The 19,918-nt window shown below is 53.4% G+C and overlaps 2 protein-coding genes across 3 annotated transcripts in view; both read left to right on the top strand.

The window, feature by feature from the left end:
- Window positions 1-323: 323 nt before the first annotated feature.
- On the top strand, window positions 324-7,895 carry polr3f (polymerase (RNA) III (DNA directed) polypeptide F). The gene is made up of 9 exons (XM_075462417.1): window positions 324-536; window positions 1,136-1,253; window positions 1,341-1,408; window positions 1,497-1,564; window positions 1,888-2,000; window positions 2,300-2,443; window positions 3,664-3,771; window positions 3,875-4,066; window positions 7,705-7,895. The coding sequence occupies exons 1-9, from the start codon at window positions 475-477 to the stop codon at window positions 7,780-7,782; spliced, it is 951 nt and encodes a 316-aa protein (XP_075318532.1). The 5' UTR covers window positions 324-474; the 3' UTR covers window positions 7,783-7,895.
- Window positions 7,896-14,158: 6,263 nt separating this feature from the next.
- Window positions 14,159-19,918, top strand: part of LOC142378173 (spectrin beta chain, non-erythrocytic 1) — a 95,151-nt gene continuing 89,391 nt past the window's right edge. For both annotated transcript variants that reach the window (XM_075462411.1, XM_075462410.1), the window contains exon 1: window positions 14,159-14,297. The gene's annotated coding sequence lies outside the window, so the exon portion shown is untranslated. The remainder of the gene's footprint in view (window positions 14,298-19,918) is intronic.

Genomic DNA, 19,918 nt, shown 5'->3' with positions numbered 1-19,918 from the left:
ACTTCACAATGTGCAATATTATTTATACTAGGTCACTTTACTTTTTGGTCATTTAACTTTTTAGTACTTGCTTTTTCTCTTTTTTTTATTTCTTGTTTCATGTCTGTTGGTGCTGCTGTGACAAGTGAATTTCCCCGTTGTGGGATAAATAAAGTACAATCTAATCTAATCTAATCTAATCTAAAGCAATCCGTAACTCTACACAACTACAAAATTGAGTGTATTGACAACCAAGAAAACTAACAAAAACATGTAAACAACCAGTGAACATTCAGAGTCTCTACTGGGCAGCAACTGCGTTGTTTTTTTAATCAGGCAGTTTTCAGGACACCTGCCGCAGATGGGAGATGTGAGGACCCGGTTCCGGATCATGGAACGTCATGGATTAAAACGTTAGCTGTGAGGCTAACAGGCTAACGGGCTAACAGACTTACGGGCAAACATTCCGGACAGAAGCTGCAGAGTTCCGTCAAAATGTCGGAGGTCAAAGTGAAGAAGGAGAAGAACGTGGCGGAGCCCGCGGAGGTGGAGAACAGGTCGGTACATCCGCCCCGAAGCAGCTCAGAGGATCCGACGCACCAGACTCCGTTTCAAGTTTGTCACATTTAGCGTTTGCACGGCCTTATCAGTCACACACGGGTAAAAAGTCAGAAGTTACTTAAGTTCTTTCAGTTAAGAGTGACCTTATTGAGATTTCGGCGATCATTATTTAAAACAACTGTCTTCATTTCACGTGCAGTAGGAACATTTCTGTGCTGTTTACACGCGCCTCTAACTGTCCCCTGAGCGGAAGGATCTGTTGATGCTCTTGTTGGATTCAGGGCGATACTTCAGTAAAACTTCAGTAAAACTTCTGTCTGCTGTTTTAATTCTGCTGCCGAATTGGAGGATGTGATTTAACAGAAACTCCAGTTTGAGTCTTAGTTCACAGTAAATTGAGCACAACGGTGAATTTGGCTCAAATTACAACCTGCTGTGGGTAACAGGTGGGCTCCGGGGGCAGCAGATGGAACACAGTAACTCCGGATGTGTTTCATTGAGTGTTTTCAAAGTAAGAGGTCAAACTTTATTGTCATTATTTAGTTCCCAGGAAGCAATCTTTGTGTTTTTGGGTTTTTCCTTGTGTGCGTTGCAGGATCAAAGAGCTGTGTCAGCAGTTTCCTCAGGGCATCACAGACCAGGTGATCCAGAATGACCTGCCCCACCTGGAGCCTCAGCAGAGGGCCATGGCCATCAACAAGCTGCTGTCATTGGTCAGTCCGGTGACCCGTCGCTCTGATCGAGTGATCTGATTGGTGAGTGAGCGATGAGGCCGATCTGAATCTGTGGTTCTGTTCCAGGGTCAGCTGGACCTGCTGAGGAACAGCTCGGGCCTCCTGTACAGACTGAAGGACTCCCAGGGCGCCAGGTAAACTCACCTGGTCCAGTTCCTGGTTCTGGTTCTGGTTCTGGTCCTGGTCCTGGTCCTGGTTCTGACTGCTTCCTCTCTGTTTCAGTAAGATGAAAGGCTCAGACAACCAGGAGAAGCTGGTCTACCAGATCATTGAAGACGCGGGAAACAAAGGTAGAGGGAACCCTTTAGCTCGATGGGATCGGATCAGAACCCTTTAGCTCGGTGGGATGGGATCAGAACCCTTTAGCTCGGTGGGATGGGATCAGAACCCTTTAGCTCGGTGGGATGGGATCAGAACCCTTTAGCTCGGTGGGATGGGATCAGAACCCTTTAGCTCGGTGGGATGGGATCAGAACCCTTTAGCTCGGTGGGATGGGATCAGAACCCTTTAGCTCGGTGGGATCGGATCAGAACCCTTTAGCTCGGTGGGATCGGATCAGAACCCTTTAGCTCGGTGGGATCGGATCAGAACCTTGTTGTTTGTGTGGCTGCAGGAATCTGGAGCAGAGACATTCGCTTCAAGAGCAACCTCCCTCTGACCGAGATCAACAAGATCCTGAAGAACCTCGAGAGCAAGAAGCTCATCAAAGCCGTCAAGTCCGTGGCCGTGAGTTTATGAACTGGACCGGGTCGGATGTGTCGGTCTGACCCGGGCCGGTCTGAACCTGACCCGGATGTCTCGGTCCGACCCGGGCCGGTCTGAACCTGACCCGGTCCGGTCTGAACCTGACCCGGATGTATGAGTCTGAACCTGACCCGGATGTATGAGTCTGAACCTGACCCGGATGTATGAGTCTGAACCTGACCCGGATGTCTCGGTCCGACCCGGGCCGGTCTGAACCCGACCCAGTCCGGTCTGAACCTGACCCGGGCCGGTCTGAACCTGACCCACTCTGTGTGTTCCAGGCCTCTAAGAAGAAGGTGTACATGCTGTACAACCTGCAGCCGGACCGCTCGGTGACGGGCGGCGCCTGGTACAGCGACCAGGACTTCGAGTCAGAGTTTGTGGAAGTTCTGAACCAGCAGTGTTTCAAGTTCCTACAGAGCAAGGTACAGGTGTGTGTGTGTGTGTGGGGGGGTACAGGTGTGTGTGTGTGTGTGTGTGTGGGGGGGGGGGGGTACAGGTGTGTGTGTGAGAGGGTACAGGTGTGTGTGTGTGTGTGTGAGAGGGTACAGGTGTGTGTGTGTGTGGGGGGGGGTACAGGTGTGTGTGTGTGTGTGTGGGGGGGGGGTACAGGTGTGTGTGTGTGTGTGTGTGTGTGTGGGGGGGGGTACAGGTGTGTGTGTGTGTGTGTGGGGGGGGGTACAGGTGTGTGTGTGTGTGTGTGTGTGGGGGGGGGGGGGGTACAGGTGTGTGTGTGTGTGTGTGGGGGGGGGGTACAGGTGTGTGTGTGTGTGTGTGTGTGGGGGGGGGGGTACAGGTGTGTGTGTGTGTGTGAGGGTACAGGTGTGTGTGTGTGTGAGGGTACAGGTGTGTGTGTGTGTGAGGGTACAGGTGTACAGGTGTGTGTGTGTGTGAGGGTACAGGTGTGTGTGTGTGTGAGGGTACAGGTGTACAGGTGTGTGTGTGTGTGTGTGTGTGAGGGTACAGGTGTACAGGTGTGTGTGTGTGTGTGTGAGGGTACAGGTGTACAGGTGTGTGTGTGTGTGAGGGTACAGGTGTGTGTGTGTGTGAGGGTACAGGTGTACAGGTGTGTGTGTGTGTGAGGGTACAGGTGTACAGGTGTGTGTGTGTGTGAGGGTACAGGTGTACAGGTGTGTGTGTGTGTGTGTGAGGGTACAGGTGTGTGTGTGTGTGTGAGGGTACAGGTGTACAGGTGTGTGTGTGTGTGAGGGTACAGGTGTGTGTGTGTGTGAGGGTACAGGTGTACAGGTGTGTGTGTGTGTGAGGGTACAGGTGTACAGGTGTGTGTGTGTGTGTGTGAGGGTACAGGTGTACAGGTGTGTGTGTGTGTGTGTGAGGGTACAGGTGTACAGGTGTGTGTGTGTGTGAGGGTACAGGTGTGTGTGTGTGTGAGGGTACAGGTGTACAGGTGTGTGTGTGTGTGAGGGTACAGGTGTACAGGTGTGTGTGTGTGTGTGAGGGTACAGGTGTACAGGTGTGTGTGTGTGTGAGGGTACAGGTGTGTGTGTGTGTGTGAGGGTACAGGTGTGTGTGTGTGTGTGTGTGAGGGTACAGGTGTGTGTGTGTGTGAGGGTACAGGTGTGTGTGTGTGTGTGAGGGTACAGGTGTACAGGTGTGCGGGTCATGTGACCCTCTCTGTGTTCAGGCTGAGGCGGCCCGGGACAGCAAACAGAGTCCGATGGTGCAGAGGAACAGCTCCTTCGCCACCTCACACGAAGTCTGGAAGTACATCTCTGAGCTGGGAATCAGCAAGGTGAGCCGCCATGACATCACACCTCAAACTACCAATCACACGCCTCCCTGGGGTCAGCTGGGGGGCGGGGGCAGAGCCATCGTGTCATAGGTGTGTGTTTCAGGTGGACCTGTCCATGGACGACATAGAGACCATCCTGAACACGCTGATCTACGACGGAAAGGTGGAGATGACCGTCATCGCCGCCAAGGAGGGGACGGTGGGCAGCGTGGACGGGCAGGTGAAGCTGTACCGGGGGGTGAACGCCATCCTGCAGCCCACCGGCCTCGTCAAGACGCCCTGCGGACTGTGTCCGGTGAGCACGCACACCGACACGCCTGCGGCCGCCGCCACCGCAGCACCGAGCTAACCGTGTCCCAGCTAACCGTGTCCGAGCTAACGTGTCCGAGCTAACTGTGTCCGAGCTAACGTGTCCGAGCTAACGTGTCCGAGCTAACCGTGTCCCAGCTAACGTGTCCCAGCTAACCGTGTCCCAGCTAACCGTGTCCCAGCTAACCGTGTCCCAGCTAACGTGTCCGAGCTAACGGTGTCCCAGCTAACGTGTCCGAGCTAACGTGTCCGAGCTAACTGTGTCCGAGCTAACGTGTCCGAGCTAACGTGTCCGAGCTAACCGTGTCCCAGCTAACGTGTCCCAGCTAACCGTGTCCCAGCTAACCGTGTCCCAGCTAACCGTGTCCCAGCTAACGTGTCCGAGCTAACGTGTCCCAGCTAACGTGTCCCAGCTAACCGTGTCCCAGCTAACCGTGTCCCAGCTAACCGTGTCCCAGCTAACCGTGTCCGAGCTAACGTGTCCGAGCTAACTGTGTCCGAGCTAACGTGTCCGAGCTAACTGTGTCTGAGCTAACCGTGTCCGAGCTAACCGTGTCCCAGCTAACGTGTCCGAGCTAACTGTGTCCGAGCTAACTGTGTCCCAGCTAACCGTGTCCGAGCTAACGTGTCCCAGCTAACGTGTCTGAGCTAACCGTGTCCGAGCTAACGTGTCCCAGCTAACGTGTCCCAGCTAACCGTGTCCCAGCTAACTGTGTCCGAGCTAACGTGTCCCAGCTAACGTGTCCGAGCTAACTGTGTCCCAGCTAACGTGTCCGAGCTAACTGTGTCCGAGCTAACCGTGTCCGAGCTAACCGTGTCCCAGCTAACGTGTCCCAGCTAACGGTGTCCCAGCTAACCGTGTCCGAGCTAACGGTGTCCCAGCTAACCGTGTCCGAGCTAACGGTGTCCCAGCTAACCGTGTCCGAGCTAACGTGTCCCAGCTAACGTGTCCCAGCTAACGTGTCCGAGCTAACTGTGTCCGAGCTAACGTGTCCGAGCTAACTGTGTCCGAGCTAACCGTGTCCGAGCTAACGGTGTCCCAGCTAACTGTGTCCGAGCTAACCGTGTGTGAGCTAACCGTGTCCCAGCCAACGTGTCCGAGCTAATGGTGTCCCAGCTAACCGTCTCAGAGCTAACAGTGTCCGAGCTAACGGTGTCCCAGCTAACTGTGTCCGAGCTAACCGTGTGTGAGCTAACCGTGTCCCAGCTAACCGTGTCCCAGCTAACGTGTCCGAGCTAATGGTGTCCCAGCTAACGTGTCCCAGCTAACCGTGTCCCAGCTAAAGTGTCCGAGCTAACGTGTCCGAGCTAATGTGTCCCAGCTACCCGTGTCCCAGCTGACCGTGTCCGAGCTGACCGTGTCCCAGCTAACGTGTCCCAGCTAACCGTGTCCCAGCTAACCGTGTCCCAGCTGACCGTGTCCCAGCTAACGTGTCCCAGCTGACCGTGTCCCAGCTGACTGTGTCCCAGCTAACGTGTCCCAGCTAACGTGTCCCAGCTAACGGTGTCCCAGCTAACGGTGTCCCAGCTGACGGTGTCCCAGCTAACGGTGTCCCAGCTAACGGTGTCCCAGCTAACGTGTCCCAGCTAACGGTGTCCCAGCTAACCGTGTCCGAGCTAACCGTGTCCGAGCTGACCGTGTCCGAGCTGACCGTGTCCGAGCTGACCGTGTCCCAGCTAACGTGTCCCAGCTAACCGTGTCCCAGCTAATCTGTCCGAGCTAACCGTGTCCCAGCTAACCGTGTCCCAGCTAACCGTGTCCCAGCTAACCGTGTCCGAGCTAACGTGTCCCAGCTAACCGTGTCCCAGCTAACCGTGTCCCAGCTAACCGTGTCTGAGCTAACCGTGTCTGAGCTAACGTGTCCCAGCTAACGTGTCCCAGCTAACCGTGTCCCAGCTAACCGTGTCCGAGCTAACCGTGTCCCAGCTAACGTGTCCCAGCTAACGTGTCCCAGCTAACGGTGTCCCAGCTAACCGTGTCCGAGCTAACGGTGTCCCAGCTAACCGTGTCCGAGCTAACGGTGTCCCAGCTAACCGTGTCCGAGCTAACGGTGTCCCAGCTAACCGTGTCCGAGCTAACGTGTCCCAGCTAACCGTGTCCCAGCTAACCGTGTCCCAGCTAACGTGTCCGAGCTAACTGTGTCCGAGCTAACGTGTCCGAGCTAACTGTGTCCGAGCTAACCGTGTCCGAGCTAACGGTGTCCCAGCTAACTGTGTCCGAGCTAACCGTGTGTGAGCTAACCGTGTCCCAGCCAACGTGTCCGAGCTAATGGTGTCCCAGCTAACCGTGTCCCAGCCAACGTGTCCGAGCTAATGGTGTCCCAGCTAACCGTCTCAGAGCTAACAGTGTCCGAGCTTACGGTGTCCCAGCTAACTGTGTCCGAGCTAACCGTGTGTGAGCTAACCGTGTCCCAGCTAACCGTGTCCCAGCTAACCGTGTCCCAGCTAACCGTGTCCCAGCTAACGTGTCTGAGCTAACCGTGTCTGAGCTAACGTGTCCCAGCTAACGTGTCCCAGCTAACCGTGTCCCAGCTAACCGTGTCCGAGCTAACCGTGTCCCAGCTAACGTGTCCCAGCTAACGTGTCCCAGCTAACGGTGTCCCAGCTAACCGTGTCCGAGCTAACGGTGTCCCAGCTAACCGTGTCCGAGCTAACGGTGTCCCAGCTAACCGTGTCCGAGCTAACGGTGTCCCAGCTAACCGTGTCCGAGCTAACGTGTCCCAGCTAACCGTGTCCCAGCTAACCGTGTCCCAGCTAACGTGTCCGAGCTAACTGTGTCCGAGCTAACGTGTCCGAGCTAACTGTGTCCGAGCTAACCGTGTCCGAGCTAACGGTGTCCCAGCTAACTGTGTCCGAGCTAACCGTGTGTGAGCTAACCGTGTCCCAGCCAACGTGTCCGAGCTAATGGTGTCCCAGCTAACCGTGTCCCAGCCAACGTGTCCGAGCTAATGGTGTCCCAGCTAACCGTCTCAGAGCTAACAGTGTCCGAGCTTACGGTGTCCCAGCTAACTGTGTCCGAGCTAACCGTGTGTGAGCTAACCGTGTCCCAGCTAACCGTGTCCCAGCTAACCGTGTCCCAGCTAACCGTGTCCCAGCTAACGTGTCCGAGCTAATGGTGTCCCAGCTAACGTGTCCCAGCTAACCGTGTCCCAGCTAACGTGTCCGAGCTAACGTGTCCGAGCTAACGGTGTCCCAGCTAACGGTGTCCCAGCTAACCGTGTCCGAGCTGACCGTGTCCCAGCTAACGTGTCCCAGCTAACCGTGTCCGAGCTAACCGTGTCCGAGCTGACCGTGTCCGAGCTGACCGTGTCCGAGCTAACGTGTCCGAGCTAACGTGTCCCAGCTAACCGTGTCCCAGCTAACGTGTCCGAGCTAACGTGTCCGAGCTAACGTGTCCGAGCTAACGTGTCCGAGCTGACCGTGTCCCAGCTAACGTGTCCGAGCTAACGTGTCCGAGCTAACGTGTCCCAGCTAACCGTGTCCCAGCTAACCGTGTCCCAGCTGACCGTGTCCGAGCTAACGTGTCCCAGCTAACCGTGTCCCAGCTAACGTGTCCCAGCTAACCGTGTCCCAGCTGACCGTGTCCCAGCTAACGTGTCCCAGCTAACCGTGTCCTCTCCGCAGGTGTTTGACGACTGTCACGAAGGAGGAGAGATCTCGCCATCCAGCTGCATCTACATGATGGAGTGGTTGGACTTCTGACGGCTGCTCGGCTCTTTCCTCCGAGAGGAAAAGTTTATTTCAGCGATCTGTGATCCAGCGTCTTTATTTTTTATTTCTCACAACTTTAATAAAACTTCACCTGTGAAACCGTCGATGCTGACTGGATGTTTTCTTCTGTGATGTCACTTTTCATCCCACTGTTTTAACAACTTGGTCCAACGCTGGACTGAAGAAGCTGATCCTGAGAGGGATCAGTTCCAACTCTCAGAGCCTGAACTTCAGAGCAGGGAAATGGAAGCATCTGAGAAATAACTCCTCATGATTTATTTATTAAGTTATTTTCTCCTTCAGCAGCAGCTAACGCTAACAGCTTAGTTAATGAAGGTGACGTACACCAGCTTCTAAGGAGTTGTTGCTGTTCCTTTAGCAGCAGCTAACACTAACAGCTTAGCTAATGAAGATGACGTACACCAGCTTCTAAGGAGTTGTTGCTGTTCCTTCAGCAGCAGCTAACGCTAACAGCTTAGTTAATGAAGATGACGTACACCAGCTTCTAAGGAGTTGTTGCTGTTCCTTTAGCAGCAGCTAACGCTAACAGCTTAGTTAATGAAGATGACGTACACCAGCTTCTAAGGAGTTGTTGCTGTTCCTTTCTGAAAGATGAACATTATTGTTCCCACATTACTTTGTTAGCTGAAGCTTTCTAGCTGAACGGTTCTGTTCTGTAACTCATCAACCTGCAGCTGTGTGGATAAGGTGTGTTTCCAACACAACACCGGTCCTCTCCTCACTCTCGGTGTGCTAACGCTACATTATCATTACGCTGCGCACATCTCTGGCTTGGTCCATCACTGTTGATGAGAAAGCATTGTTTGCTAGCATCTGCTGCTAGCTTACAGCTACATGCTAACCTGTTTCCCTCTGGGATCAACAGAGGAACTATCTGTATCTGTATGTAGAGCTGGAGCTGATGAGGAGAAACTAACAGACATTCTGACCAAAGTCTGTCTCTCACATCTGAAAACAAAATTGGGTTAAATTAAATGAAAAGGACGGAATGAACGAATAAAGTATTTTTTTCTATTAGTTAATATTTAGAACCATGTGACCCAAGTCACCTTTATCCAGATGAAAGATCACACATGATTGAACAGAACTGTTCGAAATGAGGAGAGCCGGTATCGTCAGTGACCTGTCGGCCATTAGAAGAGTGACATCATCCTCCTGTCCTGTGGTTTCAGAGGTGTGGGCGGAGCTTATACTGTATTTCAGCCAATAACGGGCCTTGAATGTTGGATAAAAGGTTAATTTTCCGGATCCTGAGCCATCTGTGTGAGATAAACAGTAACTGGGCGGGTTCTGGTTCTGGTTCTGGTTCCTTCTGTTGTGTGTTTTTAACCAGGACCAGAAACAGACGCTGTGCTGAACAGACGACTTCACTCGGATCATTATCTGTTCTGGGAATGAATCGATGAGCCACTCAGACTGTTTGTCCATCCGGCTCATTATGGCCATCAGGCCGTAATGGGCCGAGTGCTGACGGGCAGAGATCAGCTTACAGCCTTTCAACGTGTTTACGGATCCACCGGAAGCAAACATGAAACCCGACTCCGGCTGCAGTTTGGGAGGCAGAGCCTTCAGTTATCAGGCAGAGCCTTCAGTTATCAGGCCCCTCTCTGTGGAACCAGCTGCCAGTTTGGGAGGCAGAGCCTTCAGTTATCAGGCCCCTCTCTGTGGAACCAGCTGCCGGTTTGGGAGGCAGAGCCTTCAGTTATCAGGCCCCTCTCTGTGGAACCAGCTGCCAGTTTGGGGGGCAGAGCCTTCAGTTATCAGGCCCCTCTCTGTGGAACCAGCTGCCGGTTTGGGAGGCAGAGCCTTCAGTTATCAGGCCCCTCTCTGTGGAACCAGCTGCCGGTTTGGGAGGCAGAGCCTTCAGTTATCAGGCCCCTCTCTGTGGAACCAGCTGCCAGTTTGGGAGGCAGAGCCTTCAGTTATCAGGCCCCTCTCTGTGGAACCAGCTGCCGGTTTGGGAGGCAGAGCCTTCAGTTATCAGGCCCCTCTCTGTGGAACCAGCTGCCAGTTTGGGAGGCAGAGCCTTCAGTTATCAGGCCCCTCTCTGTGGAACCAGCTGCCGGTTTGGGAGGCAGAGCCTTCAGTTATCAGGCCCCTCTCTGTGGAACCAGCTGCCAGTTTGGGAGGCAGAGCCTTCAGTTATCAGGCCCCTCTCTGTGGAACCAGCTGCCAGTTTGGGGGGCAGAGCCTTCAGTTATCAGGCCCCTCTCTGTGGAACCAGCTGCCGGTTTGGGAGGCAGAGCCTTCAGTTATCAGGCCCCTCTCTGTGGAACCAGCTGCCAGTTTGGGAGGCAGAGCCTTCAGTTATCAGGCCCCTCTCTGTGGAACCAGCTGCCAGTTTGGGAGGCAGAGCCTTCGGTTATCAGGCCCCTCTCTGTGGGACCAGCTGCCAGTTTGGGGGGCAGAGCCTTCGGTTATCAGGCCCCTCTCTGTGGAACCAGCTGCCGGTTTGGGAGGCAGAGCCTTCAGTTATCAGGCCCCTCTCTGTGGAACCAGCTGCCAGTTTGGGGGGCAGAGCCTTCAGTTATCAGGCCCCTCTCTGTGGAACCAGCTGCCGGTTTGGGGGGCAGAGCCTTCAGTTATCAGGCCCCTCTCTGTGGAACCAGCTGCCGGTTTGGGAGGCAGAGCCTTCAGTTATCAGGCCCCTCTCTGTGGAACCAGCTGCCAGTTTGGGAGGCAGAGCCTTCAGTTATCAGGCCCCTCTCTGTGGAACCAGCTGCCGGTTTGGGAGGCAGAGCCTTCAGTTATCAGGCCCCTCTCTGTGGAACCAGCTGCCAGTTTGGGGGGCAGAGCCTTCAGTTATCAGGCCCCTCTCTGTGGAACCAGCTGCCAGTTTGGGAGGCAGAGCCTTCAGTTATCAGGCCCCTCTCTGTGGGACCAGCTGCCAGTTTGGGAGGCAGAGCCTTCAGTTATCAGGCCCCTCTCTGTGGAACCAGCTGCCAGTTTGGGAGGCAGAGCCTTCAGTTAGCCCAGGGGTCTCCAACCTTTTTCCCTCTAAGAGCTACTTTAACAAAATAAAAATGGCCGAGAGCTACTCGTGTTTTGTAACATTTATTATCATCGCTCATTTTGAACAAACAAACTCAATAAGCCTTCTTTTCCTGAACATTTACAATATGTTACTGTCCACATCTCACATTCTGTATTAAAACATCAAAAATAAAGAACAAAATTTGCATTCACAATAAAAAATATTTAGTTCAGTTCAATATTGAGCAGTGAAGGTGTGTGTGTGTGTGTGTGTGTGTGTGTGTGTGAGTGTGTGTGTGTGTGTGAGTGTGTGTGAGTGTGTGTGTGTGTGTGTGTGTGTGTGTGTGTGTGTGTGTGTGTGTGTGTGTGTGTGTGTGTGTGTGTGTGTGTGTGTCTGTGTGTGTGTGTGTGTGTGTGTGTGTGTGTGTGTGTGTGTGTGTGTGTCTGTGTGTGTGTGTGTGTGTGAGTGTGTGTGTGTGAGTGTGTGTGTGTGTGTGTGTGTGTGTGTGTGTGTGTGTGTGTGTGTGTGTGTGTGTCTGTGTGTGTGTGTGTGTGTGTGTGTGTGTGTGTGTGTGTGTGTGTGTGTCTGTGTGTGTGTGTGTGTGTGAGTGTGTGTGTGTGTGTGTGTGTGTGTGTGTGTGTGTGTGTGTGTGTCTGTGTGTGTGTGTGTGTGTGAGTGTGTGTGTGTGTGTGTGTGTGTGTGTGTGTGTGTGTGTGTGTGTGTGTGTGTGTGTTCAGAAGTTCAGCCTTTTTAGCTATTGAGATGACTGACACTGCAAGGAGTCAACAAGAGAGGTGTATGCTGGAGTGTATCCACTTAAGTTCACTCTTATGGAGTCATTTAAATGTTCATCAGTCAGTCTCGTTCTGAGCTTTGATTTCAGGGCATTCATGTCAGAAACAGCTGACTCACAGAGGTATGTAGACCCAAACAAAGCAGACATTTTCAGAGCTGCTTGGTGAAGATTTTCATAATTATCTGGCTCTACCAAGCTCCAGAGATGCTGTGAATGCTGCTGAGACTTTAACTGCACATTTCCATTTCCTCAGGATCGACACAGAAAAGTTCAGCCACCTGTGCTGAAATCTCACTAATGTCCACATCCATGAAAGGGTTGGCCATGAATGTCACACAGGGCTCAAGTTTCTCAAAGTCACTGAATCTGTCAGCAAACTCCTGTCCAAGCCTTGATAAGAGGTCACAATACTCGGACACATTTAAAACGCTGGCTGCATCTCTGAGATAGAGGGGAAGTGCTGAAATCTGCTGCTTTTCACTTGCTGAATGTACAATGAGAGTTTTGCACTGAACGCCTTGACAGCACTGATCATGTTGTCGCCTTCGTAAACTCCTTCTCACTGGCCTAGCAAGCCCGACCTGTACAGCTTTTATTGACGCTGGATAGTAGTGTGGGCGGGATAAACGGTTGTCTGTTAAGTTGCCTCTGACTCAACGCCACGCCATAGGATGGTGCAACAACCAATCAGAGCGTCGTCCCACCAACAAAGCAAGCTGCTAAATGAAACGTTTACCGTACCCGGTGGGCAAAACTCCGAAAACTTCCTTTTTTTTCAAGAAAAACTTAAGTGCAGTTATCTGTTCGTCTCGCAAAGAAAAATTTATATTTAAATCTTCTAGAGTCGCTGCCAAAGCCAACTCGAAAGCCTGTTCGCCGGGCGCAGCCATTGTTTACCTCTCTCTGGAACTACACACTGAAACGTAGCACCTCTGTCGTCACCAGGTAGCCCCGCCTCCGACCCCGCTCCTCACGATTTGATTGGCCTGATTAAGTTTCGATTTTCAGCCTCGCAAAACGACCACAAGTGACTAGACTCGCCCGGGAGCAAATTCAATTTGCGGTCGCTGACTCGTCAAGATTTGCCGAGAGACCAATTAAGTTTTCAAATTAATGTATGATTCATTGGCCCTTTGGCGAGCTACTGGTAGCTCGCGAGCGACGTGTTGGAGACCCCTGAGTTAGACCCTGGAACATCCCATAGTTCTGCTGCTACAGGCCCAGCCTGCTGGGGGAGCTCCCATCATGCACCTCTCCATGAACATGTGACATCATTGTTGTCATTAACTTGTTTCTCTCTCTCAGCAGGTATCCCTGGCTGGTGTTACGCTGCTTGTTGTCCCCTCTTTCCTGTCCTCTCAGCAGGTGTCCCTGGCTGGTGTTACGCTGCTTGTTGTCCCCTCTTTCCTGTCCTCTCAGCAGGTGTCCCTGGCTGGTGTTACGCTGCTTGTTGTCCCCTCTTTCCTGTCCTCTCAGCAGGTGTCCCTGGCTGGTGTTACGCTGCTTGTTGTCCCCTCTTTCCTGTCCTCTCAGCAGGTGTCCCTGGCTGGTGTTACGCTGCTTGTTGTCCCCTCTTTCCTGTCCTCTCAGCCCAGCTGGTCCATGCAGATGGTTCCTGGTTCTGATGGAGGTTTCTTCCTGTTAAAGGGAGTTAAAACCAACTAAAAAAAACGAGTTTACCCACTTCATAGAGCTTCATTCTGGGTGTTCTCTAGCCTGGCTGACGCGTCCACATCTGGATGAGATGGTGGTCTGGGAACTAGGTGTGCATTTTCTCGTATTTGAGGCGTGGTTTACGAATGCCTAGAGCCGTTTATTGGGCGCTACGAATGTCTATCAAATGACGTCAGGTTCTTCCCATGCTGCTTGGCGCGCGATTCATAGCCGATTGTATCACTTATACCAGATGACGTATGTAGAGCCACAGAAATTCGACGAGGAAGAAGAAGAACGTTGCTCTTTTTTAAAAGTAAACTTGCGCTCTTAGCTACTTAAACACTTTCTAAGGCTGCATCGAACGGTAACGTTGTGTCCGCTGCCATGTTGGATTAACGCTCTACAAGCTTCGGTGTCGCGCATAGACGTCGCCATCGTCTTGCTGCCCCCCCGTTCTGTGATTGGTTCCCTAAATAAGGGCGGTGGTTTCCAGGCTGCCTTTGCAGTGTGAATGAAATCACAGCAAAGCAGCATGGGAAGTCCCAGGCTAGCTGTTCTCTGTCTAATCTGAGTAAAACTTTTCCTCCTCGTTTGTTGTTGACATCCTGAAAAACTGCTGAAAACTTTAATGTTGTTCCACAGCAGAATCTAACGGGTGAATTAAAGAAATAAAACTGATTCTCAGGTTTTATTCTTATTAAACCAACACACTCAGGTCTGTGGTTCCGTTCTGAATTAGTTTTATACTAAAACTGACCGCTTTAATCTGAATAAAGTGAGTTTTAAAGAGGACAAACATGTTTTCACCTCCTGCTCTCCGGAGGAGGAACCCTCTGAGGGATGGGAGGAGGAGGAGTGGAGGAGGAGGAGGAGGAGGAGGAGGGGTGGGGTGGGGAGGGGGGCAGTGCGGATTCTTTCCCGTCATTCCCTGCAGCAGCAGCGGCGGCAGCAGCAGCAGCAGCCCCCTCCTTCCTACGGTTCCTCTCGGTCGCTTCTCCCCGGTCTGCGGACTCTTCCTCTCGGCTGAACTTTGGAGCCTCGGTCGGTTCCTCGGAGCAGGTAAGCGGCTCCTCCTCTGTTGTTGTGGCCGTGATTGGAGCTTCTGATCCGCCGCTAAACTTGGCTCCGTGTCGGGGAGTCTCGCTTCGGTCCGCCTCGGTCGGACTTCGGCTTATTATTGCAAAGTCTCCCCGGGTCCCCACACACCCGGTTCGCGGTCCCATCCCGCGGCCCGAGCCGCTCTCCCAGGCCGGGCCGCGGCGCCTCTCGGCCCGCCAGCCAGCAGCCATTAGTCTGGGCCGGAGGATGGAGAATAATAACGGTGCGCCATGCAAGGACGCAAACAGGCGTGGCCGCGGAGGAGCGTGTGTCCGTGCGTGTGTGTCTGTGCGTGTGTGTTCGGGACAATGAGCCCGGCTGCCTGCGCACATCTGCGGCTGTTTGTTTTAGCGGCCGGTTGGGCGTGTTGTGTCCGGCCTGCAGCCGCCGGGCCCCGGCTGTGTGAGGCTCCGCGGCCCGCTGCACAGCCTCCGTGTCCGGGTAGAGCCCCGAACCCTGGGCCGCTGAACGAGGGTCTGAGGTTCCCTGCGGGTTTGGGTCGGACAGAACCGGTTTGTTTACGTTGAGAACCAGGGCCGGCCCAAGCCTTTATGGGGCCCTAAGCAGAATTTCATTTGGGGCCCCCCTACCATCACCTCAGCTCCAGATGCCTCATTATTCCACAGGCTACACTGTTATGTGTGTAACGGACCCACAATCATTAGCATTATCTGTAATCATCTTACATTATACAGGTGTCATTCTTGTTTTTAACCTTAAAGGGATAGCAAACTCATAAATATGGTTTAATTAACTTCCACATAAAGAGTGATGTATAAGTATGACTCATTAATTTAACTATTTGAAAGTAACATCAGCAGGCTGGAGACTGCATTTATAGCAAACACGTTAAATAGTTTAATTTCTTTCAGATGTGCAATGGTGTGCAAAATGTTCAAAATACAAAATAGAATCAAATGACATTCACATTATCTTACAGAGAAATGAAGTTGTAATCAAAATTAAATACTTAAATAATTTTGCCCAACGGTGGCAGCAGCCAACAGGAGGCATAAATTAACCTAGTATTAGTATTTTGTCAAAATATATATATTTTTTTCGGGTGTAATATAATTTCGTTTAAATTATTCAATGTTATTTTAATTTCATGTATATATTTACTTTTTTATCACAACGTCTCGGTGCTCTCTGGGGCCCCCTGGTGGCGTGGGGGCCCTAAGCGGCCGCGTAGTTGGCATATGCCTTGGGCCGGCTCTGTTGAGAACCTTCCTGTGGTCAGCAGATTCAGTTCTGGGAACGTTCTGCCGGGGTTCCTTTCTGAGTCCCAAACATTCCAAAGGAACCCTCAGAGATGCGGGTCCTGGAAGGTTCTGGGAACGTTCTGCCGGGGTTCCTTTCTGAACCCCAAACATACCAAAGGAACCCTCAGAGATGCGGGTCCTGGAAGGTTCTGGGAACGTTCTGCCGGGGTTCCTTTCTGAGCCCCAAACATGCCAAAGGAACCCTCAGAGATGCGGGTCCTGGAAGGTTCTGGGAACGTTCTGCTGGGGTTCCTTTCTGAACCCCAAACATGCCAAAGGAACCCTCAGAGATGCGGGTCCTGGAAGGTTCTGGGAACGTTCTGCCGGGGTTCCTTTCTGAGCCCCAAACATGCCAAAGGAACCCTCAGAGATGCGGGTCCTGGAAGGTTCTGGGAACGTTCTGCCGGGGTTCCTTTCTGAACCCCAAATATGCCAAAGGAACCCTCAGAGATGCGGGTCCTGGAAGGTTCTGGGAACGTTCTGCCGGGGTTCCTTTCTGAGCCCCAAACATGCCAAAGGAACCCTCAGAGATGCGGGTCCTGGAAGGTTCTGGGAACGTTCTGCCGGGGTTCCTTTCTGAGCCCCAAACATGCCAAAGGAACCCTCAGAGATGCGGGTCCTGGAAGGTTCTGGGAACGTTCTGCCGGGGTTCCTTTCTGAACCCCAAACATGCCAAAGGAACCCTCAGAGATGCGGGTCCTGGAAGGTTCTGGGAACGTTCTGCCGGGGTTCCTTTCTGAGTCCCAAACATGCCAAAGGAACCCTCAGAGATGCGGGTCCTGGAAGGTTCTGGGAACGTTCTGCCGGGGTTCCTTTCTGAACCCCAAACATGCCAAAGGAACCCTCAGAGATGCGGGTCCTGGAAGGTTCTGGGAACGTTCTGCCGGGGTTCCTTTCTGAGTCCCAAACATGCCAAAGGAACCCTCAGAGATGCGGGTCCTGGAAGGTTCTGGGAACGTTCTGCCGGGGTTCCTTTCTGAACCCCAAACATGCCAAAGGAACCCTCAGAGATGCGGGTCCTGGAAGGTTCTGGGAACGTTCTGCCGGGGTTCCTTTCTGAGCCCCAAACATGCCAAAGGAACCCTCAGAGATGCGGGTCCTGGAAGGTTCTGGGAACGTTCTGCCGGGGTTCCTTTCTGAGTCCCAAACATGCCAAAGGAACCCTCAGAGATGCGGGTCCTGGAAGGTTCTGGGAACGTTCTGCCGGGGTTCCTTTCTGAGTCCCAAACATGCCAAAGGAACCCTCAGAGATGCGGGTCCTGGGAACGTTCTGCCGGGGTTCCTTTCTGAGCCCCAAATATGCCAAAGGAACCCTCAGAGATGCGGGTCCTGGAAGGTTCTGGGAACGTTCTGCCGGGGTTCCTTTCTGAGCCCCAAATATGCCAAAGGAACCCTCAGAGATGCGGGTCCTGGAAGGTTCTGGGAACGTTCTGCCGGGGTTCCTTTCTGAGTCCCAAACATTCCAAAGGAACCCTCAGAGATGCGGGTCCTGGAAGGTTCTGGGAACGTTCTGCCGGGGTTCCTTTCTGAACCCCAAACATACCAAAGGAACCCTCAGAGATGCGGGTCCTGGAAGGTTCTGGGAACGTTCTGCCGGGGTTCCTTTCTGAGCCCCAAACATGCCAAAGGAACCCTCAGAGATGCGGGTCCTGGAAGGTTCTGGGAACGTTCTGCTGGGGTTCCTTTCTGAACCCCAAACATGCCAAAGGAACCCTCAGAGATGCGGGTCCTGGAAGGTTCTGGGAACGTTCTACCGGGGTTCCTTTCTGAGCCCCAAACATGCCAAAGGAACCCTCAGAGATGCGGGTCCTGGAAGGTTCTGGGAACGTTCTGCCGGGGTTCCTTTCTGAACCCCAAACATGCCAAAGGAACCCTCAGAGATGCGGGTCCTGGAAGGTTCTGGGAACGTTCTGCCGGGGTTCCTTTCTGAGTCCCAAACATGCCAAAGGAACCCTCAGAGATGCGGGTCCTGGAAGGTTCTGGGAACGTTCTGCCGGGGTTCCTTTCTGAACCCCAAACATGCCAAAGGAACCCTCAGAGATGCGGGTCCTGGAAGGTTCTGGGAACGTTCTGCCGGGGTTCCTTTCTGAGCCCCAAACATGCCAAAGGAACCCTCAGAGATGCGGGTCCTGGAAGGTTCTGGGAACGTTCTGCCGGGGTTCCTTTCTGAGTCCCAAACATGCCAAAGGAACCCTCAGAGATGCGGGTCCTGGAAGGTTCTGGGAACGTTCTGCCGGGGTTCCTTTCTGAGTCCCAAACATGCCAAAGGAACCCTCAGAGATGCGGGTCCTGGGAACGTTCTGCCGGGGTTCCTTTCTGAGCCCCAAATATGCCAAAGGAACCCTCAGAGATGCGGGTCCTGGAAGGTTCTGGGAACGTTCTGCCGGGGTTCCTTTCTGAGCCCCAAATATGCCAAAGGAACCCTCAGAGATGCGGGTCCTGGAAGGTTCTGGGAACGTTCTGCCGGGGTTCCTTTCTGAGTCCCAAACATGCCAAAGGAATCCTCAGAGATGCGGGTCCTGGAAGGTTCTGGGAACGTTCTGCCGGGGTTCCTTTCTGAACCCCAAACATGCCAAAGGAACCCTCAGAGATGCGGGTCCTGGAAGGTTCTGGGAACGTTCTGACGGGGTTCCTTTCTGAGTCCCAAACATTCCAAAGGAACCCTCAGAGATGCGGGTCCTGGAAGGTTCTGGGAACGTTCTGCCGGGGTTCCTTTCTGAACCCCAAACATACCAAAGGAACCCTCAGAGATGCGGGTCCTGGAAGGTTCTGGGAACGTTCTGCCGGGGTTCCTTTCTGAACCCCAAACATGCCAAAGGAACCCTCAGAGATGCGGGTCCTGGAAGGTTCTGGGAACGTTCTGCCGGGGTTCCTTTCTGAGCCCCAAACATGCCAAAGGAACCCTCAGAGATGCGGGTCCTGGAAGGTTCTGGGAACGTTCTGCTGGGGTTCCTTTCTGAACCCCAAACATGCCAAAGGAACCCTCAGAGATGCGGGTCCTGGAAGGTTCTGGGAACGTTCTGCCGGGGTTCCTTTCTGAGCCCCAAACATGCCAAAGGAACCCTCAGAGATGCGGGTCCTGGAAGGTTCTGGGAACGTTCTGCCGGGGTTCCTTTCTGAACCCCAAACATGCCAAAGGAACCCTCAGAGATGCGGGTCCTGGAAGGTTCTGGGAACGTTCTGCCAGGGTTCCTTTCTGAGTCCCAAACATGCCAAAGGAACCCTCAGAGATGCGGGTCCTGGAAGGTTCTGGGAACGTTCTGCCGGGGTTCCTTTCTGAGTCCCAAACATGCCAAAGGAACCCTCAGAGATGCGGGTCCTGGAAGGTTCTGGGAACGTTCTGCCGGGGTTCCTTTCTGAACCCCAAACATGCCAAAGGAACCCTCAGAGATGCGGGTCCTGGAAGGTTCTGGGAACGTTCTGCCGGGGTTCCTTTCTGAACCCCAAACATGCCAAAGGAACCCTCAGAGATGCGGGTCCTGGAAGGTTCTGGGAACGTTCTGCCGGGGTTCCTTTCTGAGCCCCAAACATGCCAAAGGAACCCTCAGAGATGCGGGTCCTGGAAGGTTCTGGGAACGTTCTGCCGGGGTTCCTTTCTGAGTCCCAAACATGCCAAAGGAACCCTCAGAGATGCGGGTCCTGGAAGGTTCTGGGAACGTTCTGCCGGGGTTCCTTTCTGAGCCCCAAACATGCCAAAGGAACCCTCAGAGATGCGGGTCCTGGAAGGTTCTGGGAACGTTCTGCCGGGGTTCCTTTCTGAGTCCCAAACATGCCAAAGGAACCCTCAGAGATGCGGGTCCTGGAAGGTTCTGGGAACGTTCTGCCGGGGTTCCTTTCTGAACCCCAAACATGCCAAAGGAACCCTCAGAGATGCGGGTCCTGGAAGGTTCTGGGAACGTTCTGCCGGGGTTCCTTTCTGAGTCCCAAACATGCCAAAGGAACCCTCAGAGATGCGGGTCCTGGAAGGTTCTGGGAACGTTCTGCCGGGGTTCCTTTCTGAACCCCAAACATGCCAAAGGAACCCTCAGAGATGCGGGTCCTGGAAGGTTCTGGGAACGTTCTGCCGGGGTTCCTTTCTGAGTCCCAAACATGCCAAAGGAACCCTCAGAGATGCGGGTCCTGGAAGGTTCTGGGAACGTTCTGCCGGGGTTCCTTTCTGAGTCCCAAACATGCCAAAGGAACCCTCAGAGATGCGGGTCCTGGGAACGTTCTGCCGGGGTTCCTTTCTGAGCCCCAAATATGCCAAAGGAACCCTCAGAGATGCGGGTCCTGGAAGGTTCTGGGAACGTTCTGCCGGGGTTCCTTTCTGAGCCCCAAATA

Source organism: Odontesthes bonariensis, chromosome 4 (genome assembly GCF_027942865.1).
Source record: "Odontesthes bonariensis isolate fOdoBon6 chromosome 4, fOdoBon6.hap1, whole genome shotgun sequence".
In the NCBI taxonomy this organism is placed as follows: Eukaryota; Metazoa; Chordata; class Actinopteri; order Atheriniformes; family Atherinopsidae; genus Odontesthes; species Odontesthes bonariensis.
This window is presented reverse-complemented; position numbering and strand designations above follow the sequence as displayed.

Excerpts from the sequence above, each read along its gene's own strand:
- polr3f (XM_075462417.1), top strand. The coding sequence starts at position 475 with ATGTCGGAGGTCAAAGTGAAGAAGGAGAAGAACGTGGCGGAGCCCGCG. Across the intron at positions 537-1,135 it reads CCCGCGGAGGTGGAGAACAG|GATCAAAGAGCTGTGTCAGC; the intron begins GTCGGTACATCC and ends TGTGCGTTGCAG. Across the intron at positions 1,254-1,340 it reads TCAACAAGCTGCTGTCATTG|GGTCAGCTGGACCTGCTGAG; the intron begins GTCAGTCCGGTG and ends GTTCTGTTCCAG.